Consider the following 24,775-nt stretch of genomic DNA (forward strand, 5'->3'; position numbering starts at 1 on the left):
AATGTAAAACTATCTTATTTTAAGAAAAAATATGTCAAATTCAGATTTTTTTAAAAATAATTAATAATAGTTCACTAATTTTTCATACAAAAATTGATAGAATGTATTCCTACACAGTAGGATTTTCTCGTACATTTATCTTTTGTATTTTAAAATTAAGTCTACTACATTATTAATTAATAGTAATTATTTTTAACAAACTAAATATAAAAAACAACAAATATTGTTTGAAGAAGTGAATAATAGAAAGCTTGTTGTATATGCCTCATGGATTGATAATATATAAGAAAAATTATATATAATAAACAACTAATGTGGTTTGGAGAAGTAATTAATAGAAAACCTATGGTATGCCTCGTGGATTGATAATATAAAAGTATATTTTATGTACATGATCCCAACATTTATTTATTTAAAATTTGTACATTTAATTTGAATATACATTTAATTTAACATTCAATAAACATGAAACGAAACAAAAAAATCAAAAGATAAAAATGGATGCACATCACTAATCAACTGTCCACTACAAATTTGGAACAGTTTTACCACGAGTTGTTCCAAGCCCACCACCAAACTCTTTACCAGTTGCATGATAAACACAAGTATTGTTAAGTGTTAGATTACAGAGGAGAAAAACAATTTCGATACTCCAAAAAGAGAAATGTGGTCCTGTCATGAATACATTATCTATGTAGCAAATACGAATATGCAGTTCAATTAAGAGACTTGAAAGATAAAATAGAACAACTAGAAAGAAGTGATCACAAAATAAAGGGAAACAAACCAAATTATTAAAGAAAAAAAACATAAATCAGCCGTAAGTGGTTGAATAATCACATTCCTTATCGATAACAAAAATATATACTCAATAAAAGCATAACTCCTGGCGTTAAGTTGTCTCTTTATCTGGAATCAAGCTTATCTGAAACTCAAACAGATAAGGTCATGGAGTTATAATTAAAGAATATTAAAATAATAAATAAAACAGAGGTCAATTTACCAGAAGACATGTAAACTAACCTCCCCTTATTCTTCATCAGTTTCATGGTTCACAATAGGCATGCCATCAACGATTGAGCCATCTACATGCATTTCTTGTTAACTCAATGTCTATAGTGTTTACGTCATCCAACAAAAATTCGACATCTGAAAAATTGTTAGGAATGAATTGCATTGTATCAATATCATCTTCATTGCCCAAGTTGTATGTGTCTCTTGGTGTGTAGCGAGTAACAGAATGCCAATCTTCTTCTTTTGGATCACGAACATAATAAATCATTTGAGCTTGCGAAGCCAAAATAAAAGGTTCATGCTCTTCTCGTTCTCCTGTATGTATCAAACGCGAAAAATTCAGCATCGTAAATCCTAAAGGATCAATTTTCATTCCAACAGTAGTATTAACCCAATCGCATCGAAACAAAACTATTCGTCCATGACCACTGTAATCAAGTGAGATAACATCAGTTAACCGTCCATAATAGGTTGACTCATTATCGTCATTATCATGCATCGACGGCACCATGACTCCACTATTCTGCATTTTTTTGTTTCTCTCGGATTCTACTGTGCGAAATGCAAAACCATTCACATTGAACCCATGATAAGTAAATGCTACAGGATTCGGACCACGTGCAAGTACCCTTAGAGTTAAGTCATCAATTCGTTCATTTGCCCGATCAACCTATAATACATACACAAACACAATTTTGATATTAATATTTTTAAAATAATAATCAGTCTATTTACCAATAAATCAATCGAAATGTTACTTACTCTTTTAGCAAACCATTCTGGAAATTGCATTCGAACCATATAATCCAACTGAAAGTTAGTTGGACGATGACCATATCTATGCTTTCTCTTCAATTCGTCTTTTAATTCTCTATTCCACCACAACATTGATGATTAGAAACTTGTAGTATTGACAAAACAATAAAATTGAAATTACATTTCCAAAATAATACTTACTCACGATATGATTGTAGAGCTGTGCAATTAGAAAGGATATATCTGTGAGCTTGGCTCAGAGTTTTGCTGTCCAAAGTAACTATTTGACGCTTTTTTGTAGTTCGTCCTATTTGTGGAAACAATGGTAGTAAAGGATACTCATTATCGGGGGTCTCCTGGTGTCTTGCGTCTTTATTGGCAAACGAGTCTGTACACTCTAAATAACGAGAACAAAACACAACGCATTCATCTGCTAAGTATGCCTCTGCAATATTGGCCTCGGGTCGTGCTTTGTTTCTAACAAAATTTTTTAGTTTTCCAAGATATCTTTCTATTGGATACATCCACCGATAATGTACAGGCCCAGCTACTCTTGCTTCATATGCCAAATGCACCACCAAATGCACCATTATTGTGAAAAATGATGGTGGAAAAATTCTTTCTAACTGACATAAAACCAATACAACCCCTTCTTCAGCCTTTTTTAACTCATCTTTTCGTAAGGACTTTGCACACACTGCTCTGAAATACTCACACAAAACAATTAATGGTGCAGTTACCTTTTTTGATAACACACGACGAAGAGCTATTGGAAGAAATTGTTCCATTATGACATGACAATCATGGCTTTTTAGACCCATAATCTTACAACGTCCAACATCAACACATTTTGAAATATCAGATGACATACCATCAGGGACACGAATATCTTTCAACACTGAACAAAACAACTTTTTTTCAGCTTTGCTCATACCATAACATGCAGGGGGTAAATATTCTGTGCCATCTGGTTGTGGTTGTGGCCATAATTGTTTCATAATACCCAATATTTTCAAATCTCTGCGTGCGGCAGCGTTATCTTTACTCTTGCTAGAATCATCTAAAAGTGTTCCAAGGATATTATCACAAACATTTTTCTCAATATGCATAGGATCTAAATTATGTCTTATCAAATTAAACTCCCAATAAGGCAAAGTGAAAAAAATGCTTCGTTTCCTCCACATTTGTTCATTGGAACCTGTTTTCGCTCGCACAGATGGTTTCGATATGTTACTCTTACCAAATACCACATTCCGATTTTGGGTCATTTGTATAACATCAGATCCTGACAATGGTTTCAAATCTAATTCACGTTGCTCTGGCTTGCCATAACTCGTCATAGTTCGGATTTTTGCATCTGCCGGTAAGAAGCGGCGATGCCCTCTAAACGACCATTTCCTTCCATTATTCAAGTATACCGCATCTGTCTTATCAGCACATGTTGGACAAGCATTCTTGGCATATGTGTTCCACCCAGATAAACATCCCAAACCTGGAAAGTCACTAATTGTCCAAAGCAATGCAGCCCGCATTTGAAACATTTCTTTGTTGGAAGCATCATAAGTGTTAATCCCATTTTCCCATAAGTCTTTCAATTCAGCAAACAAGGGACGTAAATATACATCAATATCATTTCCAGGTGCTTTGGGTCCTGGAATTAAGGTGGATAAAATAATTGAATGAGGTTTCATGGATTCCCAAGGTGGCAAATTATAAGGCATTAGAACAACAGGCCATGTACTGTGTGATGTACTTTGATTTTTAAATGGATTAAACCCATCGGTGGCGAGTCCCAAACGAACGTTTCTAGGATCTGCACCAAAATCAACGTGTCGCTCATCAAATGTCTTCCACGCTGGCGAATCAGCTGGATGCCTTAAAATTCCATCTGAAACCCGTTTCTTAGAATGCCATTGCATATTTTCAGATGTCTTAGATGACATGAATAATCGTTGTAATCTTGGTTTCAATGGAAAATACCAAAAAACCTTCGCTGGAGTTTTCACCTGCAGATTTTTCTTTCCGACTTTGCGTGACTTCTTCGGTTGTTTGTGCATGTTTTTCCACCTTGAAAGGTTACATACTCTGCAAGATTGTTCATTAGCATCATTGCCCCAATAAATCATGCAATCGTTCGGACAAGCATGTATTTTTTCGTAGTGAAGTCCCAAATTAGAAATTAATTTCTTCGCTTCATAAAATGAATTTGGTACTTGTGCTTCAGGTGGCAGTACTCGTCGAAGAAAATCCAATAATGTTGTAAAGGACTTATCACTCCATTTTCCACTCACTTTCAATTGAAATAACTCAACAAGAAATGTCAGTTTAGAAAAATCAGTGCATCCAGCATATAACGGTTGTTTCCCTTCTTCTACCAATTTATAGAATTCTTCCACATTAGACTGCATCGGTGTACGACTTGTTGATGCAGTAGTGTAATTTTCATTCCTCATGGGTGATCCTTCAGACATCCCAAATACATCATGTAATGTTTCTTGTCCCATTGATTCATGGTTAACTGTATCATAAACTTCTCCTGAGGCATGAATCTCATCTCTCATGTTATCATGAGATTGCACAATCAACTTTTCACCATGAAAATTCCAAATACGATAATCTTGTAAAATTCCGTTTATCATCAAATGTTCATATATTGTCTCACGATCATGATTCAATGAGTTGATGCATTTACGACAAGGACACGGTTTCGTGACTTCACTAGTCGTGTTAGCAAATGCATAACGTAAAAAATTTCGGATTCCCACCTGATACTCAAGACTGCCACGAGGATAATCCATCCATGCCTTCACTGTTTGAACCTATAATATAAATCAAACATAATCAATTTCACTATTGTACAATCCTAAAACACTAAAATAGTTCAACATATAGGTATGTGAGGAAATAAAATTTCGAACACCTTTTCTTTTAGTCATTTTAACAAACATATTAAATACAGATGTTTAAACTTGATTTGAATGTATTCAAAAACTATTTATATAAAAAATTTAATAATCTGAAACATCAAAAATTAAAATATGGGCCAAAACTGACAATATATCTATCAACCTCACTCTTGATTAATCTAGCAATAGAACACAATATAATCTAAAAAATCAGGATTTCAAGAAAAAAAATTGATTAATTTTTCTAAATAAGTTAGGAAATTACCTAAAAATGACAAGCACAATTCCAATGTGGACTTGGTGGCCGCCGATCGAATCAATGAAATATGTGAGGTAAATGTTTAAATTAGCATGAAATTTTGCTAACGTTTTTTAAAATGATTCGATCGCTTCTCAACCGCTTCAAAATAAAACTCTGCTTACGTTTTGTTTAAATTAGCATGAAATTCTGCTTATGTATTAGTTTTAGGAGCGGTTTCAACCGCTGCAAAATAAAATTTTACAACCGTTAATTTCCAACCGCTTCGGAATTCACTAAATAGAGGCGGTATAACTTAACTGCTTCGTATGAAATTCTATTGAAGCGGATAATAAATAACCACCTCTAAAACCATACTCGTTAGGTGCGGTTAGTAAACCGATTGCAAATAACCGATTCTGAATGCACTAAATAGAAACGGTTTGGCTAAACCGCTTCGAATGACATTCTATTAAAGCGGATAATATGTAACCGCTTCTAAACCATACCTCTTTTGCTGCGGTTCGTAAACCGCATCCAATTAACCGCTTCTGAATTCACTAAATGGAAGCGGTCTAATACAACCGCTCCTATAGAAGCTCTATCGACTCGGATAATGAATAACCATTTCTAAAACCTTACTCATTCGATGCAGTTAACTAACCGCTTCAAAATAACCGGTTCTAAAACAACTATTTTTTTGTAGTGCGACATTGGAAATATCTCACGAAAAATCCACCGGATATCATTTCGACGTTTGCTATAGATTAAAAGGTTATTAAGATAATATCTTTCTTTTTGCTTTTTATTAGACAGTGGGTTCTCATACATGGGCTTGGTGTACCAAAGAGACATCAGGGGTCAGTACAAGGCAAAAAGCATGCGAAAATGTCCAAGCAAAAGGGGAAAGCATCGACCACAAATCTTGGTGATCGAGACGTTATTTAAGTACAAAGCAAGCTCTTTGAATGTGAAGTGGGACCGAATACATGAAAACTTTTGAGTGAATGGCCCAATATTGGATGTAGACTTGTCCACGTCATTGGCCCACAATCAGTTACATGGCTTTAACTCGATGGGTATATTTTATTTGTAATTTTTGCAAAAAACAGAGGAATTGAGTCCCCAGAAATATATAAAAAAATATACAACCTAATCATGGAGAAGAAGTCTGTGCCAAAGTATGAGCTAGCAAATCAATGTTTGTCTCAAGTATATATCCAAACTAAGAAACAAAAGTACACTCCCGGCCGGACGGCAAAAGTTTAAGCTATGAATTATTAAGTTAGATTATTTACTTGATAATTATTGATGGGAAGGAAATGGAAAATGTAAAGTTAGTCAGTCGGGCATTGGGAAAGGCCGAGACGACAAGCAAATAATTTGCAAACTCGGACATATATATACATATATATATAGATACATATACATACATATATATATATATATATATATATATATATATGCTCTCCTATCTATTCCATGTAGCCTCAAAAATAACGGCTACGTAATGTCACCTCCCACAAAATCCTAACTTTACAGTGTACCCATTTGTCTGATTTTCAACACCACTCATGATTTAGGGCAGCATACTATTATTTTTAATTGATTACGGTTTGTTTTTCTTTTTTTTAATTGTTATAAAAAAATAATTGAATAAGATCCGGTATTCTATTTATTACAATGATTGGTGGAGTTTTATTTTACAATGTTTGGTACTCACGTCTCTCCTATATTGGAGATTTTTATGTCACTAACCAAATGTTGGCTAGATTCTTTCTGATCAATTATATTAATATCCACCAAATTTGAAAATTTTAAGGTGTGATGTAATGTTTTCTTCCCTGCTAATTAATGGTACTTTTAAAAATAATATATATTATTCATATTATTATTATTATTATTATTATTATTATTAGTATTATTATTATTATTTACCAATACATTAAACTGAATCCGTTCTGAACAAGTACTTATAAAGCCTTTTCATTATCATTATATAACGTTTTAAGAATTTTTTCTATATAATGTTTTTTCAATTTTTGTATAACGTTTTTTCAAATATTTTGTTATATGTATAATTTCTTTAGTTTCCGTACGCTTTCCAAAAGAAAACGGAAAAAAGATTTCATGTGTGCCTAGCTAAATTATCTAATTGTAATTAAGCTTTTGAATTTGATCATAAAAAATTTGAATTACTATGCATATTTTAAAAAATAATTTTAATTAATCAGTGGAATGATATTTTATCACGGATGCTAGCTAAAAAACGAAACTTTGCTGATTCAAATTAGAAGCAACATTAAATTTATAAAAGTAAATATCTCGAATAGTTTGGACCACATTATATATACACAAACTCATCTTTACATAAAATAAAATGTGAGTTGATATTTATCATGATATAATTGCAATGTCAGTAATGCTAATTGTGTACATGCAGACATACGTTAATTAAGTCAAATGAATGTATATATATAAATATTACGATTAATAATTTATCGTCTGGAGCTAATGTTTATACATAGTAAACAGACTGTTCTCACATGCATGTATAAGCATCCATAATAGCATTCTTATATCACAATGCAGCCAAATGAAAGCGTTCACGCTTGCATTAATATTTTCGGAGAATATATCCTAATTATAGAATATGTATAAAAAAGCTCACATCTGCATTGACAGAGGAAGGAAATATATATATGTACGTATACATATACATACATATAGACACATTATATTTCTGGATAATCTGCTTCATGTAAATTATAAGTTGACATTTACGTGCTATATGTTTAATATAATGGAGTGACGACTATATTAAACGATGTGAAATGCTATATTAATCTGTACATTTATGATTTATGAAGAATGATATACACGACTTATGTCTAAATAAGATGGTAAAGATGATGGAAGCAAGCTGGTTTGAATAAAGATAGTTTATGGTCGACTCACAACTAATTAAGGATGTGAAAAAATTTATTTTTGGTTTTGTATGTATGTTTTTCGGGGAATTCGCCTTTTTGTTATCAAATTATTGGTTCTGCATATTCTTTGTTTAGAAAATTTAGTCATTTATATCATCGTGAGTGTCAATATGACACTACTTGTTAGTGTCACATTAACGTCATGAATGTGATCAGAAAAAGACTAAAATCGTTAAAAAATGAATTTACCGAACTAATAATGAAATTTGATAATATAGAAGACTAATTAAAATTATAAATAGATAAATATACAAGATTTAAATGCAATTTTCCTTTAAGGGTGCATATAAATTAGGTTAATTAGTTCGCATATGTTCTGTCAACTTGAATATTATTTCATTTCATTAAAAATTTATCAATCTTATTGCAAGGGAATTTTCATTGGCTTATAAGTTATTATAATAACTACGTTAAAATTGTACAAACTCGGTGTCGGAAAAAAAAGAAGAAGATGTGTACTAAACTTAGGCAATGGTTTCACGAGACAATACTTTTTATACAGAATAGTTTTATCATTCAAACTTTGTGCAAGCTAAATGGATTTTAAATTAAACTATAATTAAATGTGAAATTGAGTAAACTATAATTAAATATGAAATTGAGATAATTTTCGACCCAATTTAAATACTTTCCCCACTTCAAGTTAATGATATTTTCAGACATTTATTAGAGAATACTAAGTACAACAGTTCATAAGCCAACTAATATAGTTCAATACGCTAAAATATACAAGCAATGGAGAATTAGCTAGGCATAAGTATCACCATTAACATAATATCGCCATTAACGTAAATAACTAAGAATTAATCCCTCGAGATGAGACTGCTAGAATGCGCTAAACAAAGAAAGCCCACATATATTACTTTAAATTTACAATTCTTAAATGATTAATTACGGACCATTAGGAAATCTTGCCGCATAGGAGTTGAGGGTGAGCTCCAAAGAAGCCGTAAGACCGGTGATACCGTCGGTGGAGCAGTGGTGCCAGCCACCATTGAAGTAGTCCGTTTCTTGTTTGATGTTACTGTGTATGGGGAAGAGTGGAAGGGTTTCGATTTCTGGGTTTACATCTTCGGCTTCTTCTTCCTCCATTTCTAGGGTTTGAAGATCAGCACTGATGTAGCAGTTCTTCTTCTCAAGAAAAGGGTAGGTCGCAGAGCAAGGATCCACCCCGATCCATGTTAAGTTTTGGCTCATTGATCCGCAGGTGTTGGAATTCGGGGTTATAGAACAATCCTGTTGAATGTATTAACGTAAATTCAATCTAAAAATTGTTAAAGACGAGATCAGTCAACAAGAGGTACAGAAAATTAGAATAAATATTGATATAAATGAATAAAAGTGAAATTTTATTCTTAATTTAATATTAGACAGCAGAGGGTTTTTCACTAAAAAAATTTCCCATGTCGGAATGTCTTTGAACACAGACTCAGGGATTGTGTAGTCGAGAAGAGCTTTGCACGTACCCAAACACGTTCAATTTTAAATACATGTATTTTTAAAATCAGACAAAATCGTAAAAACTGTACATTTGTGATTTGTTTTCCTTGGTCAAAATATAAAATATCCCAAAGATCACGAAGGTGTCTGTTACTTTGTGAGTTTGGTCTGTGAAAGACAGAGACCAGACCCTAAACCAGTCCAAAAATTTGTCTATAATGCGAAACTAGACGGGATCCATGTTGGGCGGATTTAGCAGGATCAAGCCATATACGTATATTTTGTTAAAGGAATTAAACTTTGATCTTCTCTCACCGGGACTATATATCTTGATATGCATATGCATCAGTAAACGTACGAAAGGCATCCATTGCACTCACCCGAAAGCTCTTCTCCACAGCAAAAGATCCAATTCCGAAGTTTCCCGCAGAGCCAACATTGATCAAACCAGGCGCAGAAGGAACCGACGAAGACGGGAAGCTACCTGCATAGGTAAATTCAAGAAACTGCATAAAATAAACCCATCAAACAAAATTATCGAAAACTTAAAAAGAAAAATAAGCCTTCAAAATTTCACCAGAATTCACGTTGGGAAACTTATTATAAATCTCGTCGTTCTTCCAAACCCCATTCCTGTACTGCATGGCCGGTATATTATCACAAGTGAATCTCTTCTTCTGCCTCTCTCTAGCCTTGTGATTCTGAAACCAGTAGAAAACATTCTTCCCCTCAATCTTCCCATATTGTCTTAACCTAGCAGAAATCCTCTGAATCTGCTCCGCAGAAGGAGACCTAAGTCCATTATTGTAATAAAGATCCTTCAAGATTCTTATCTGATCAGTTGTTGGTGTCCACCTAGTACTGCTCTGTCTGCACATAAAACTACTGTTCCTCCCCGTTTCTTGATCATTTGCGGTGGGATTTTGCAGATTTTGAGGTTCCATGTCACCAGAATTCTAGAAACTAATTACAATAATAAATTGTTATAGAAAACACAGAGAGGATTTGGGAATATAATATGTGTGGTGGTAGGTGTAAGTTAAAGAATGTGAGAATTTTAAAGGAGGGAGAGATGAAGTTTGGGCACATGGAGAGAAGATTTGATATCAGAGAGACGATATCTGGAGGAGAAGGACTGAAGTTGACAGAACAAAAAGGAATTAAAGTGACAAAAGAGGAGGAATTTCAGACACAATTGCTTGGATCAAAAGGTATCCATCAAAAAGATTTGTGATTATTTTATATGATATGATATATTATAATTATATATATGTTCATATAAATATCAGAGTTTTTAAGTGATTTTCTGAATGAATGAATGCTACAAAATAATTTAAACTTTGAGGAGGATTCTTCTTATAATTAATGGAGATCTGTATGTTAGCATAGCCAGAGTTATTGAGATGTTCTTGTACTTGCAGTGTGAAGTTGAAAGTACTCTCATTTAAGACACTTCATGTAACTGTAAAAATTCTTGCTGGTTTTTAGACAAAATGTTGTGAGTAAGAAATTATTTTAAAAATGGTATGGGGTTTACAAAGGCGATGCCATCCACTTGTGTGCAAATAAAGTGTGTACACACAGATATATATAAATATACATACATGCGTATACTTATATATATATATATATATATATATTAGGCCAGAAATGAATTATCAAAACGAAAAGAGATATTTTATAAAGCATGTTATAAAAAACAACAGGCCCAGTTGCAAATCTGATCTCACCCAAAAATTTTCTAAAAATAACCGCCTCTAGTTTCATTCATTGTAAGAGAAGTTTTTTTTATCTTTTTCGAAAACGTTTTTGCAAAAGTTCACTTGTGCATGTATATACATATATTGCCCACAAGAACACTTGATTTGTTAAAAAACGAAAAATGTTTGGAGTGAATCTACTTATGTTTTCAAGATGATTTCTGTAAGTTTATTTTGAGAAACTGATTTTTTTTTTCGAAAAGTTTTTGAAAACGTAAGTGTTTATTTTCATCTCAAGATAAAAAAATCGAGAGAAACTGAACTTTTAAAATGTGTTTTTAGAAATTAAATTGTAATAGTATCACTTTTGTTTCTAAAAATTGAAACTGATACACGCACGTACATTGGTGGAAGTCATTAATCATAACTATTTGGAGTTATTGATACAACACAAGCAAGGTTATTTTAATTTGTCCACTTTATTTTATTCACTTTCTTGAGTAACGTGGACATACATAAAGCACGTAGGTTTGTGCCGGAAAATGTCTCTGTCCCAACAATTTCTTACTTTTCAATTAACAACATTTGATATGCTTTGAATCATTTTACGATTGCGATATGTTCATTGTTCTTTTATTTAATTTCCTTCTAAAAATTGTGTGTATTAACATTCTAAGAATATGCATGATGCATGTATTCTTCCGTACCTATTTCAAGTTCATTATTTGATTATTATTCGACCGGATATATAAAATTTTCCTTTATGATATATTGATTAAACATGATATTTTTTGGACTATATAAGTTGGAGAGAGTAGGCGTCATTTTAGGATGATACGTTGCACAAAGGAAAAAGTTGGCAGGACACGAAATAAGACATTGATGAATGATGACATTTGATATTCTGCAGAGGAATCACGCCTTCCTAGATTAAATGCATTTCACAGTTGCTAGCTAGGGTACATACTTGTTCATGTCTCAAAATTCATTAAAAAAAAAAACACATCTAGTACTTGCTCATTAATCAACATTACATAGCTCAATATTTGTCGTTTTATCAAATATTACTCAAATCATTTTAATCTTATAACATGTCTAAAGGCCGCATTTCAACTGCTTTTTTGACAGACAATTTTTTAAATAAATGATTGGTAAAAACAATTAAGCATCAAATATATATAGGTAATTAAAATTTACAAATATATATATAGCTTACAATTAGCTGGTGGACGTACATACATAGCCTGGGGCTCGGAATACACATAAACTATAGTAGTTGTACACTAACCATAACCTTTCACCCTCTAGCTTTAAGTAAAAACTCACACGACTTTTGCCGTGATGATCTCTTTTTCAGACGCATCATGCATGTAATCCTCCGACTTTAATTTCAAACAATTAATACCATCGAGTTTAATTCTCTGTCAATCATTTAATTACTTACTAGCACGTCCCTTTAATTAGTGTCGCAGCTTGGAACTTAGGTAGTAGAAATAGGAATCAAAAGTGTGCATGGTTAAATATAGAAAATTATATTTAACATTAATTACTTTCTTACAAGTTTTAATTCCTTGTTAAAAGAAAATTGTTAATTAATCAGGAGAAAAGGTGTTGTTTGATACAATGGCAAAAAAAACGTTGTTCTTTCTGGGCTTATAATCATTACATTGATGAAAAAAGGAAATGGGCATCACTTATTAAATGAGAGACACATTTTTGTAGAAAAAGCAGCACAGGTGGGCAGGCTGAGTATATACATACACATACTCCCTCCTTGAATTCATCCCTTTTACAGTCTAAATCTACATTTCTTTTTTTATTTCTGCTATGACTGCTGAACCCACCCTCTTTTCACTCTTTCTTTGGGTTCATCTTTTGAGAACTATAGTGTAGTAGCTCCCCTCTCCATGGAACTTGCATTAGAGATTACCATTTACTATTTGTAAATTGGGAATCAATCATCTCAACAACATTTTTAGTTGTAGGTACTTGGTATAATGTTACGTACGTGATGCGTCATATATACACTTATATTTTACACTATCTTGAATTTATTAACAATTATCTTACATTTTGCAACAAAAACCGAATATATTTCATCATAATTAGTAGATTTTGTAGAAAATGTAAAATAAAACCAAGCAATGAATTCATCTTTATCATCTCTTTTTTTTATGTATAATATATGTCATGTGGTCATTCTTTAGTCTTAATAGCCATCTAACATCAGTCTTTTGGATTTGGCAGAAAACTCGAAACTAGGTTCTCTAAGATCGTGGAGTACTGCTTACCTCATTCTTTGTCTGCATGCACACGTAACATACATATGATACAAATATATACAATTACAAAAACAAAAAATGAAAATAATACAGATGAGATTACAATAAGATTACTCTGACGTTTGGTCGCGAAAAATACAATATTTTTGTCGAAAAAGACGAAAAAATTAAATTTCGATAATAGTCAATAAGGTATAATTGCATTATTTTGTCGAAATTAATTCCGGCCTTTGTTTTGTCATGATCTCCATTTAAATTCATTAATCTTGAACTAGATAATTTTGCTACGTACTTTATAAATGTAAATAGTCATCCTCTTACTGATCTGATCGACCGATCGTGATTGCAGAGAAATGAGTCCGAGCTAGCTATTGTAATATAGTAATATCAGTTTAATCATGAAACCATTTACAATTTGATCGTTAAGATATAAAACTTTGAATTGTGATGATATTTTAATTTATTAAATCATTTTTTTATATTGCTACCATAATATAATATAATAATAATAGTAGAAAGGTTGTATAACATAAAGAATTGTTGTCGTTTTATTTAAAAAAAAGACCCTTTTCCAAAAAATTTCTGTGTATACATGTATGTATATGTGTATCATAAGGGGAAAAAAAAAGAAGAAGCCCGATTTTCGATAAGACATGTTCAGAAGCTATATTTTGTACCGGCCAGTAGCAATTAGTCCTCCCAAACCCTAAAATCCCTCCCTCCCTTTGTTTCTTCAAAGTAATCATATTTTTGTTTCCATATCTTCAAAGATTTGCCCCTCTCTCTTTCTCTCTCTCTCTCTCATTTTCTGCTTCTTTCCCTTTTTCACAATTCAATTCACAGAAAGAGACTTGAGGACCATATTCAGAAATATATAGCTAACACAACCATCACTTCACTGCTTAGTAATTATAGTATATATTATATTAAATGTATGTTTACACATCGATCATAGCTCAAATTTATTATTAAACTACACATCCAACGATGTATTAAACGATCTAATGCGCAGCTTAACTGGAAACGTATCGAGATTTTATATATATCTTTTACGAAATATAGGTTTTTTTCCCATAATCGTTCTCCTAATTACAACTATTCATCAAATACGTCGATGCATGAATGTGTTTATATGATATTAATTCGACGATAGATACATCAGTAAAATGTACGCAGAATAAATATGTCTCGACTGCTAATGGTTTAATACCAAATAGTTGTTACTTTCATGTACTTTCTAGTTTTGCTACTTTGTTGATCATAAATTCAATTTCTGGGGAACTTATTAATTGAAGGATTTCACGAAATTGGATACCAAATCATACGTGATGGACCACCCTAACCCTAGAAATTTGACGCCATTTGAAAATTTTGAAATCGCCCTTCATTCAAAATTGCCATAATTAATGTTCTTCCGGTCGAAAATTCTAAGTTGACTGAATTACTGCAGAATACGATCGTATATTTATGTAGTGCATCATTATAGGGAAACGACGTACGAATAAATTTGAGTATCTTGGACAGAAGTAATTATCAATATACATGTGAATGATTTATTAATTAACTACAGAAACCCATGAAGTTGGCCCCATTTATTCATTATTAATTAGCTTCAGAGCGCTATAAAAACAAAAATAAAGATTCATATTCAAAATATTCGACAGTTAAAAAAAAGTCACATTGGAATATTTGATTCCAGTAATCTATTTAACTATTTCATTATAACTTTATTTTGTTCTCATTAATTTATTTGAAATGAAAAATAACTTTAAATTTTGAGATATTAGAAAATTGAATAGGTGTCTTGTGAGATGGTCTCACGAATCTCTATCTATGAAACGGGTCAACCCTACTGATATTCATAATAAAAAGTAATATGCTTAGCATAAAAAGTAATACTTTTACATGGATGACCCAAATAAGAGATACGTCTCACAAAATACGACCCGCGAGACCGTGTCACACAAGTTTTTGCCTAGAAAAGTATTGATACTTGGATATCGAGACACTTTCATTTGTAATGAAATCAAGTAAAATAAAAAAAAGGAAGATAAATAAAACATTCTTAGAATAACAATTGAATTTTTATTTTTATTTGGACCAATGATCAGGCTTTTGGACAAATATACGATCACTAGGACATATCATGGATGAAGTTCATTAAAATATACAAACAAATTGGTTTAGTGGGCCAAAATATTATTGTTTCGATTTAATAGGCTAATTCTAATATGTTGGACTTGATTAAATGTTTAAAACTTTTAACGGACCAATGCTCTTATAGTGGGCTAGCCCGGTCTGAAGTCTATGCCAGCCCACTAAATATTTTGGGGACCACACTAGACTAGTCTTGTGTGACAAATTTGATCAAAAAAGTGTTGATACGAGTAATCGATTGATCAAATACTTATCTGTCCCAACAACTCAATCACCTCAATAGAGCGAAAGTACGTTATTTTATTCATACAGATTAAACTTGGAGAGGGTAGAAAAGGGGGGGAATGGAAAATTCACCATGACCCTACTCAACGTTAATAAGATTTATTTATGTAGTAAGATATATATTTTATTATTGAATAACTAATAGTCACATAATTTAATTACGTCAGCAGAGTAGTTAGTAGTTATATTTCAAAATGATATATTTTACTACAGATTTATTTAACAACTCATTATATATAAATGTGAGCAATGATAATATTGCTTTAAAATATAGATTGATAGTAATGATGATTACAGACCATTACAGTCTGAGATTGCAAAAGCAAATAAAAAATATCCAATCTGATGTTCAATACAATATAACCTCAAAGACTTTGATAAAGTAATAAACTCAGGTTAGTTCTAACTTCGGCTGAATTATTAATTATGACCCATTCTGAGGCCCAACATTACTTTTCATTGGGCTGAATTGTACTTTTCTATCTAGGTTGGGGCTAAGGTATGTTGATACCCCCACTCTGTCCTTTCCCAAGTGAATACACAAAAGATTGCATGTAAGTTTTGTAATCTAATAACGATAACAATAAAAACAACACACACACACACACACACAGCGATGGAAGAGATGTAGTTTTATCAGACATTGTCTGGTATAGAAGTCCTACCTTCTAAGTAATGAACAGGTAATCTAACACATGCATAAATGGACCAGTTGAGAACGGCCAACGAACGAACGGAGCTTCTGTTTATTGAGAATTGGGATAGTAGGATACAGGTACATGTGCACAAAAACATAATGCAAAAAGATCCAGCTAATACAAGCCTTGTGTCCAATCAGTAATACCTCTTTAACAGTTAATGCATCAAAATAACAAATTAAACTCATCTGATAAGCACTTCTCCACATGCGGGCAAGGTTTGTGAGTAGAGCTGCAGAAGAAAAGCACAGCTCTATCAACGGTCGAACTATATGTCGGAAGCATTGAGAGCCATGACCTTGCACTGTTCATTCATGGCCACGAGTTGGGCCTCTTTTTTGTCAAGTAGAGCACTCAGTCTCACGTTCTCTTCCATCAGCTTCTGAACTTCGGATTCCTTCTGACTCTTCTCGTTTTCCAACTGGAGTGTCTTCGCAACAAGCCTGGTTGAATAAAAAAATAAAAAACGGTTAATTTCAGCGACAAGAAACTGCTTTAATCCTATTGGCCGACAGTGATCTTCACCAGACTAGGAGCATTATCAACTCATGAGAAGAGAAACTTCTTAAAAGATGGAATGATAATTATGGTCATTGCTTTGATGTTGAAAAAAGGTTTGCAAGAAAACAAGATTGGAAAAAGAGAGAAGCTCAAACCAATCTAATTTTAACGTTTTAAGAAAAACTTAACAGTTCGTGGATGACTGAATTTATCAACAATTTTACAGCCTCCAATTCCAGTCGAGACATGCCATAAATATTATTCTGTATAGGGTTCGGCTTCAGTAAGTTTTTCCCATCAGAAAGGGTAACAATATAGTCTATTCTGAGGTCTATAATTACAATAGAAAATCAATGTGGAAAAAAATTGTTTGAAACATGAGTACATGATTAGTATTGGTATTATGAAGTTCCACGGCTAAAGAAAATAAAGTATGAAGAAGAAAGCGAACCATGAATAACATCTGACAAGAATTGAAAGCAAGAAAAATATTGAAATTACCTAGAACAGACTAACCTTTCAAAATGCTTTTCAATTGTCTGAAATTGTTTCTCTGATGAAATAAGTGTCTCCCTTACATTAATCAAAGTACTGACATAGGATTTAAGAGACTGAAAGTCTTGCTTAACACGACAAAGCTCCTGCTCATTTTCGGCAGCTCTCTGCCTTTGTCTAGAAGTCTCCTCAACCAAATCTTCAACCCTCTGTCTCATATCATTCAGAATACAGTTCGTTCCAAGAGCAAACTGCTCCATTTCCTCTAATTTTAAAGACATGTTCTCAATTTGGACACCTTTCTTTTTTATCTCCTCCATCCCTTCTGTTACCTTTTCCTTCTCAACTGCAGTTTCAGATTCTGCCAAAATAACTCTCTTGACAAGTCCTTCCATTACATTAGCAACCATTTGTACACTTCTAAGTAATTCATTGATATAGACCAAGTCATCTTCATCAAGAGAACCCTTCTGAAAACTAAGGGCAGTCCATGTATCCTCGTCTGTATTATGGAAAGAAGAAACATCTATATTCCTAGACCAGCCAGCCAGGGGTACACAATTTTTATCAACAAGGCCCACACCTTCTAATTGCTTGATACCACAAGAAGTATAAGCCAAATGAGGAACCGCGATGATTCTCGCTTTTGATTTCAAGTAAGTCAATAATGTCGCAAACGTTTTGACTCTATGCCAAAGAACATTTAATTCTTGCTTTGCATCTTCGTCGGATCCTTGTATACCAGCCTTCACCTCAGTAATCTCCTCTTGCAAGGCATCCACTTGCGACTTACTTCTTTTCATCTCCTGATTCCAGTTAATGTGAATTTCATTTAACTGTGATTTCAAAGCTGACACATCAATATCTTCTTCTGCTGCCATTACCTTTCCTATAACATTTAAGAAATTTTAAAAAACTTACAAAAGTAAAATGAGGCAAATCAGATAAATTCAGTAGGGTGTAACTAGGAGTCCGCAACAAGAATTTCAATAAATATATTTCGCAAAAACCATCGGCAGGGACTAAAAAAACTTCAAGGCTAACCCTTCTATGCAATCACATTAAGGGGGGAAACGATTCCACAAACATTTCAGTACTTTGGCTAGAAATCAGTGGATTTCATGACTTAGTAGAGATGAGAGTTAATGTAAAACAAAAAATCTAAATAAATGGAAACTTAGTAGCCAATTCCCCACCAATTGACAACTAGATCATGCAGCAAAAGGGTCTGAAGTGTTCATTCCCTGTTTATAAAAAAAGCTTCACCTCAAGGCACAAACAAGCACCTATCTGTCACTTCAAGGTCACAAGAAATTCAAGAATATATGAAAACAGCAAAAACTTTTTGTCATATAGTGTGCACCGGCCTATGAATGTACTGTGGGCAGTAACAAGATGATTATCTCCAAGAAACAAAAAAACGCGTATTAAGATGCTAAAAAAATTGAGAGACCTATGTTCATGGTTTCAAAATATTTACATAAAATATCAGAACAAAAGCTTCATCCAAAGTAATGGTGCAACAATTCACAACCATCAGTTTTTATATTCTTGAAAATGAAATGATTCCAATTCTATAAACCACATTAGGAAGAAAAAACAAAGACTCGCACGAGGGCCGTATCTTCTCCAGAATGCAACAAAGCAAACGATTGGCCATTCATTAATTATCTTTGGATGTATCATTATAGGCTAAGCAAACAGTCTGTTTATTCAAGATCTCCTCAAACTCTAGAGAATGAACATCACACCAGAACTGATAGCGAATTTATTCATCTGTAAGTTAGCTATTACTTGCTTAAGCCATAACAGTTAGCAACCTAGCACATCCAATTTATATAACAATATCGTCTACAAAATGTAATTTTCCATTACCAGTATAATTCTTTATTTTTCACTAATCACTTGTTTGCGGCATTGGCATTTCATCCTCCCTGTACCCTCCAGTTACAGCCTATCCTAGAGATATTTCAGCACTTCTTAAAAGGCCCAACATCCAACATCAGTGTATAAAATTTTAACAACGTATTTTTACTTGCTGAAATGTTATAAAGTCATAGCACAGTCAAGAGGGAGAGACAACAATATATCTGCCAGAGTAATACAAATCCTAAAAACAGTAGCAGCTAGCAAGTTATACTGAGTTCAATAAATAAAGTTCGCCGTCAAAATATCATCCTATCCCTTATCTCGCTTTCATGCATATCTAACAAATCCACCAAGAAATCTCCACAGTTAACCAACAAACAACGTAAAGTAAAATTAGTAGTAGGATCCGTCAACATCTGACATTTCAACACATTTGGCAACCATCAGATGATTATAAAAAAATTAACAAATTCAAACAGAAGGCAAGCACTAATCGTCCGTGTGCCTGCTTCTTGCGGCCTCGATTCATGATTAATTAATTCAATAACATATAAATCAAAGCTACAAGAAATAGATTAAATACCTTGTTAATTTTCTGGAAAATTTGAGATTTACCGATGCGAAATTCCGGAGGACAATGAAAGTTGGGTATGAGAGCTACGACAATGTTCGAATCCGAATCATTGAACTTGAAGACGGGGATTCTGGATTGAATAATGATCGAATAAAGAATAATATTTATAGGAAAGGAAGAGAGGAAAGCAAAGGTTATATTTTGATAATATCATCCGTCCCCTTCACCTATTGCCAAATAACACTTGCCTCGCTCTTAATTTTCTTTACCTTTTGTTTTAAAAAAATTTATTTCCAAATGGTTATGTGTATTAAATAAACCTCTAAAAATAGAGTAAAAATAAAATAAATTATATTTAAGCAATCACTAAAAACTAGGTGCAATTTTTTCACGAAATTATCAAATTTTGTTTTGGTGTGTTTTTGTACGAATAGGTCTCTTTTGAGACGGTTTCATGAATCTTTATCTGTGATAAAGATAAAAAGTAATATATTAGCATAAAAAATAATATTTTTTATGGATGACCCAAATAAAATATCTGTCTCACAAAATACGACTCATGCGACCGTCTCACAAAAGTTTTTGTCTTTGTATGAAAGTCTTATCAAATGATAGAGTAGATTTAATTGTGTTATTTGGATATAGAAATATTTTAAGCAATGTTTTCTATATTTTTTTCCATGTTTTCTATATTCAAGTCCCAAATGTGAGATTTTGTTTTAAACATGATATTTTGATACAAAATGAAGTATAAGTCATTGACATTTTTTTATGCCTTTTGTTATTTAAAAAAATTATATAATTTCAATTAATCTCGATTACTTCTATGTCAATTAACATTAAAATAATTAATTAAATAAATTTCTACATCAATTATGGAAAGAATAGCAAAGGACACATAAATTTATTTGAAAATACATAGTTGCTCTCTTGAAGATATACGCAAACAATTTAGTTAAGATAGGTTGTAACGTCATTTTTGGCGCAATAATAAATTAATTATACGGAATCTATACTACAAAAATCAAGCACCCCTACCCTAACAGAATCTTGCAAGTATTATTTCACAAAAATGAAAATTGTCTCAACAAAAACTTGTGTGAGACGGTTTCACGGATCGTATTTTGTGAGACGGATCTCTTATTTGAGTGATCCATTAAAAAATATTAATTTTTATGCTAAAGTATTACTTTTACTATGAATATCGGTAGGGTTGACCCGTCTCACAGATAAAGATTCGTGAGATCGTCTCACAAGAGACCTACTCAAAACTAGTAAACTAATTGGTTGCTTAGATAATATATGTTGACGAATTTTAATAACATTTCGACCTTGACTTAGTATTTAATGATGATATGATAGAAATCTACTCAAGAAATACATCATTTAAATTCGTCACTCAAATCAAATTTCTTACTCCGAATCAAATTGTTTCATTCGACACAAGATAAAAGAATTTGAGCTTATTAATTTTTTCTAGAAACATTTATTTTCTTTTCCTTTTGTAACTAATTTGTTGGAAAGAACCCAAAAAAAAAAGGAAAGAAAGAAAGAAACACCAAATCATCTGCTATTTGTAGGACCTTAGCAGTCATAAGTTCCATCGAATTAGATGACAAAACTTGTCGGGTCTTGGTTGGTGTTTTGATTACACAGTGAAGTTCGATGGCTGGTCCCGTATCACCTGAAATCCCAATTGCATGCAAGCCCTAGTTGAATGTCAAAATCCCAAATTGCACATGGAGGATCGTGGATAAATATATATTCTCAGAAATAATTATGCAACATGTTTCTGCCACCTTAGACAAGGATCCGTCAGTAATTTTCACAGTCAAATCTTCTCTGCATGGACAGTACTTGTTGAAAAGAGTAACATCTCCGGTCATATGATCAGATGCTCCCCATTCCACTATCCATGGGCTTTTTTTCTTTGAATTTACAGTGAGAGCACTTAAGAAATTCCTTTTTTGTGCCACACTTCCTGTTCCCACTATGTTATATATTATTCTGCGGTGAGAACAACTTTTGCAATAACTCGAGTTGCTCCTTGCTGAATAAGCTGGAATCTGATGTGGAAGACCCTTCATTGACTGAGGCATTACTGCCTCGGCTCTGCTTGTCATGAGTTGAACATGCACACTTTCAGTTTGGGGTTTTCCATGCATGAATCCCAACAAGTGTCAAAGTTGTGAGTAGAGGCTTCTTGCATTTTTCAAACCATAACTTCCTTTTTTTGTTGATTGTCACTATTAACTTGTTGAGTGCCTCGTGATGCCAATGTTGAGTTCTCTATAGAATAGTCGGTGGTTTGTTCCCCCAGCCTCACTTTTTTCCTGCTTTCTTCTCTACGAACTTCAGAGAACTTCTCTAATATGCAGAAGTGGTTTCATCCCTAAATCCTAATATTCTCCCTCAAACTTCATCTGGGTTCCTGTTAAGTCACATTATAAACTCGAATATTATTTTCCTTTCAACGATTTCACGAAATTTCTTCGGACAGCCCCACTGGTTCTCTTCAAACACCTCCAACCGCGGCCAATGGCGTGTGAGTATAGTGTGGTATTGAGTGACAGTGAGATCTCCTTGTCGGAGATCATGGAGTGTGGTTTCTATTTCAAAGATCTCGTGTGTGTGTCCCTCACTGAGTAAAATTCCTTAGCATCATTCCATATTTTATGGGACGCGAAGGAAATTTTCGCCGATCTCTTTTTTCCTATAAGATAATCATCCAAACCTTTGCCGCAAATGTAAATCATTATAAATTCTGACCATTCAAGGTAGTTTTGCTCATTCAATATGTGTCATGTAACTTAAAAATTAAGCCTCATTTTCGATCATCAACAAACACATTAATTATTATTTTGTAGTATGCTCGCAAAAGGGTTCTTCTCAAATATGCCAACAATCCAATATAATGTACATTTTTTTCCATATATTAAATTCGATCGTTAACCATACAAATTTCAGTATCATAATCAGAAATACTACTTGAACCGAATACCGATTCATAACCTTTGGTACTCTTCCACAGAAGCAGCTGGTCCCGATATTTATTAATTACTTCGCCCTCCCTTCACACAAATCCCCACGGCTAAGCTGCGAAGCAACAAATTTGTCCAGATCTCTCCAATCTCTTACTATCTCTGCATCTGCAAAAAGTACTATTTATTGTTTCTTCATTCTTGCCATTGATTTCTGCTGAATTGGATAACAATTTCGCCCTTTTTCTGGATGGACTCTCCAGCTACGGGAGATGAATGAAATCATGTAAATTTTCAGGGGCTTGTGTACATGTTTCCTGCTTGCATATCAGCTTCTGATGAAGAAAACCTGAGGGATGCTGCCTTGTTACAATGTGATCAATGGGATCCAGCATGCAGAAACACGACCATATATGTTTGTAATACAAAGAATTAATAAAAGAAATTGCTTATCAAAGATATATTCTCGAGTTTCATCATACATTAGTCAGTGCTCAAAAATTTTAACTAGAGAACGTGAAAATGTGTCATGACTCATGAAAATGAGTTGAAGAAATCCTAATCAAGCAATTGCAAGTAAACACGAGTTTCTTATAAAAAAGAAAGAAAGGAAGCACGCAGAATTAAAACATTTGTTACCTTGAAAATCCCATGGTTCAATTCTATACAGATCAATATCCCTAATAACATCAAGATCTATCTTCTGCGATGCAATCTTCTTCCTAAGATAGTACCCTACTAGCTCTTCATCTGTTGGACGAAAACGAAATCTAGGTGGAACACATGATTCCATGGTCAAATATGTCATCTATATCTCTGCATAAATTTCACCGCCGCCGCCAGCAATACTACAACTTATACATGCATATATATAGGTCGAAAGACAAAAAACAAAATACTACTAGTTTTCTTTTACTAAATCATCTCGAAATCATATGTAACTGCATATGTGTGTGCGTGTGTGTGTAACTCAAGAATGAGAGGTAAAAAAAAGATTAAAATGTGAAAATGAAAGGAATTATGAACCCTACAAATCAAAAGGTGACAAGTGCCATAAGATATAATCATCAGGTTAATTGTTGAACACTAGACATTTGTTATTCGAAAATAACCCTTTTTTTTTAATTTTTTTTACTCAATTACTTTTGTCTAATTTTAGAATAATAATTAGAATGCAAAGGGAAAGGGAGATGAAATGATGAGCGTTGCTCCTAATGCATGAAAACTAATCAAGGGGGCGGTGAGGGATAGACAGTGACATGTAATGGTGTTGTCTCGGGCTGCAGGCGAATGCAGAAATGGCTCTCGTTTAAATTTATATATAATATATATTGTCCATTACCTACCGGCAACTAACCTCCTTATAGTTATAATGTATGCTTCTGAAATTAGTTATATATATATAAATAAGTGGCTCCAAAAGGACGTGCAAAGTGTTGGTGATGTGAAGAAGTATTCAATTAAGGAAGCACGCGGGGTTTGAGAGGAGACAATGCTGCAAAAAGAGAAGATCCTATTGTTGGAATCAAGATGGAAGCTGACCATGTTGTCATCTTGTCTGGACTTCAACTGTTACTCATGTTTTTCATACTATAGAGATGTGACTGTTATCTCATCTTACACATTTTTTTAATACCTTTTTTCAGTGTGGAATGCATTGGATCATACGTTTTGGCCACTGAATCTATCATTGAGGCAATATCGAAGCTACGTTCACACACAGACATCCTTTTATATTTAACTCCAAAGGGCACCATGATTCACAGACATACGCCCTTTCATCCATTTTGGTGGAATACTTGTACTGTTTAGAAGTCCACCAATGCTTTCAGTTTCCATAAGAGGGGAGGTAAAAAGATCATGCCATATGTAACGAAGTATCCTGTTCA

At 33.2% G+C, this 24,775-nt stretch overlaps 4 protein-coding genes across 9 annotated transcripts; all 4 read right to left on the minus strand.

Annotated features, from left to right (window-relative positions):
• Window positions 1–853: 853 nt before the first annotated feature.
• LOC142523449 (uncharacterized) lies at window positions 854–4,670 on the minus strand. Of its 3 annotated transcripts, none has more exons than XM_075627256.1 (4): window positions 1,972–4,670; window positions 1,777–1,885; window positions 1,024–1,684; window positions 868–925 (listed from the first exon to the last, which is right to left on the minus strand). In XM_075627256.1, exons 1-3 carry the CDS (start codon window positions 4,566–4,568, stop codon window positions 1,070–1,072), a joined length of 3,321 nt encoding a protein of 1,106 aa, XP_075483371.1. In that variant the 5' UTR covers window positions 4,569–4,670; the 3' UTR covers window positions 868–925; window positions 1,024–1,069. The 3 variants fall into 3 exon arrangements, with proteins under 3 accessions (XP_075483370.1, XP_075483371.1, XP_075483372.1); XM_075627257.1 differs by lacking the exon at window positions 868–925 and having other exon boundaries at window positions 1,176–1,329; window positions 1,619–1,684; window positions 1,972–4,664; XM_075627255.1 differs by having other exon boundaries at window positions 854–1,684; window positions 1,972–4,669.
• A 3,873-nt stretch (window positions 4,671–8,543) lies between these two features.
• On the minus strand, window positions 8,544–10,436 carry LOC142522939 (protein WUSCHEL-like). The gene is made up of 3 exons (XM_075626536.1): window positions 9,922–10,436; window positions 9,725–9,828; window positions 8,544–9,140 (listed from the first exon to the last, which is right to left on the minus strand). The coding sequence occupies exons 1-3, from the start codon at window positions 10,286–10,288 to the stop codon at window positions 8,796–8,798; spliced, it is 816 nt and encodes a 271-aa protein (XP_075482651.1). The 5' UTR covers window positions 10,289–10,436; the 3' UTR covers window positions 8,544–8,795.
• Window positions 10,437–16,474: 6,038 nt separating this feature from the next.
• LOC142522805 (uncharacterized) lies at window positions 16,475–20,072 on the minus strand. Of its 4 annotated transcripts, XM_075626345.1 has the most exons (4): window positions 19,915–20,060; window positions 19,338–19,416; window positions 17,484–18,351; window positions 16,475–16,909 (listed from the first exon to the last, which is right to left on the minus strand). In XM_075626345.1, exons 3-4 carry the CDS (start codon window positions 18,341–18,343, stop codon window positions 16,735–16,737), a joined length of 1,035 nt encoding a protein of 344 aa, XP_075482460.1. In that variant the 5' UTR covers window positions 18,344–18,351; window positions 19,338–19,416; window positions 19,915–20,060; the 3' UTR covers window positions 16,475–16,734. The 4 variants fall into 4 exon arrangements, with proteins under 4 accessions (XP_075482460.1, XP_075482459.1, XP_075482463.1 ...); XM_075626344.1 differs by lacking the exon at window positions 19,338–19,416 and having other exon boundaries at window positions 19,915–20,072; XM_075626348.1 differs by lacking the exon at window positions 19,338–19,416 and having other exon boundaries at window positions 17,484–18,298.
• Window positions 20,073–22,962: 2,890 nt separating this feature from the next.
• On the minus strand, window positions 22,963–23,694 carry LOC142522101 (NAC domain-containing protein 37-like). The gene is made up of 2 exons (XM_075625259.1): window positions 23,517–23,694; window positions 22,963–23,054 (listed from the first exon to the last, which is right to left on the minus strand). The coding sequence occupies exons 1-2, from the start codon at window positions 23,692–23,694 to the stop codon at window positions 22,963–22,965; spliced, it is 270 nt and encodes an 89-aa protein (XP_075481374.1).
• Between the last annotated feature and the right edge of the window lie 1,081 nt (window positions 23,695–24,775).

Source organism: Primulina tabacum, chromosome 13 (genome assembly GCF_025594145.1).
Source record: "Primulina tabacum isolate GXHZ01 chromosome 13, ASM2559414v2, whole genome shotgun sequence".
NCBI lineage: Eukaryota > Viridiplantae > Streptophyta > Magnoliopsida > Lamiales > Gesneriaceae > Primulina > Primulina tabacum.

What these genes read in the sequence shown, in the direction of transcription:
- LOC142523449 (XM_075627255.1), bottom strand. Translation starts at nt 4,568, where the DNA reads ATGGATTATCCTCGTGGCAGTCTTGAGTATCAGGTGGGAATCCGAAAT. An exon ending in GCTCTACAATCATATCGTGA is followed by an intron (nt 1,886 to 1,971) that starts GTAAGTATTATT and finishes GTGGTGGAATAG; the next exon opens with AGAATTAAAAGACGAATTGA. An exon ending in CAGAATGGTTTGCTAAAAGA is followed by an intron (nt 1,685 to 1,776) that starts GTAAGTAACATT and finishes TATGTATTATAG; the next exon opens with GTTGATCGGGCAAATGAACG.
- LOC142522939 (XM_075626536.1), bottom strand. Translation starts at nt 10,288, where the DNA reads ATGGAACCTCAAAATCTGCAAAATCCCACCGCAAATGATCAAGAAACG. An exon ending in GTTTCCCAACGTGAATTCTG is followed by an intron (nt 9,829 to 9,921) that starts GTGAAATTTTGA and finishes TTACCTATGCAG; the next exon opens with GTAGCTTCCCGTCTTCGTCG. An exon ending in CTGTGGAGAAGAGCTTTCGG is followed by an intron (nt 9,141 to 9,724) that starts GTGAGTGCAATG and finishes TACATTCAACAG; the next exon opens with GATTGTTCTATAACCCCGAA.
- LOC142522805 (XM_075626344.1), bottom strand. Translation starts at nt 18,343, where the DNA reads ATGGCAGCAGAAGAAGATATTGATGTGTCAGCTTTGAAATCACAGTTA. An exon ending in ATTGAAAAGCATTTTGAAAG is followed by an intron (nt 16,910 to 17,483) that starts GTTAGTCTGTTC and finishes TTATTCAACCAG; the next exon opens with GCTTGTTGCGAAGACACTCC.
- LOC142522101 (XM_075625259.1), bottom strand. Translation starts at nt 23,694, where the DNA reads ATGACATATTTGACCATGGAATCATGTGTTCCACCTAGATTTCGTTTT. An exon ending in GGATTTTCAAGGTAACAAAT is followed by an intron (nt 23,055 to 23,516) that starts GTTTTAATTCTG and finishes TACTTTTTGCAG; the next exon opens with ATGCAGAGATAGTAAGAGAT.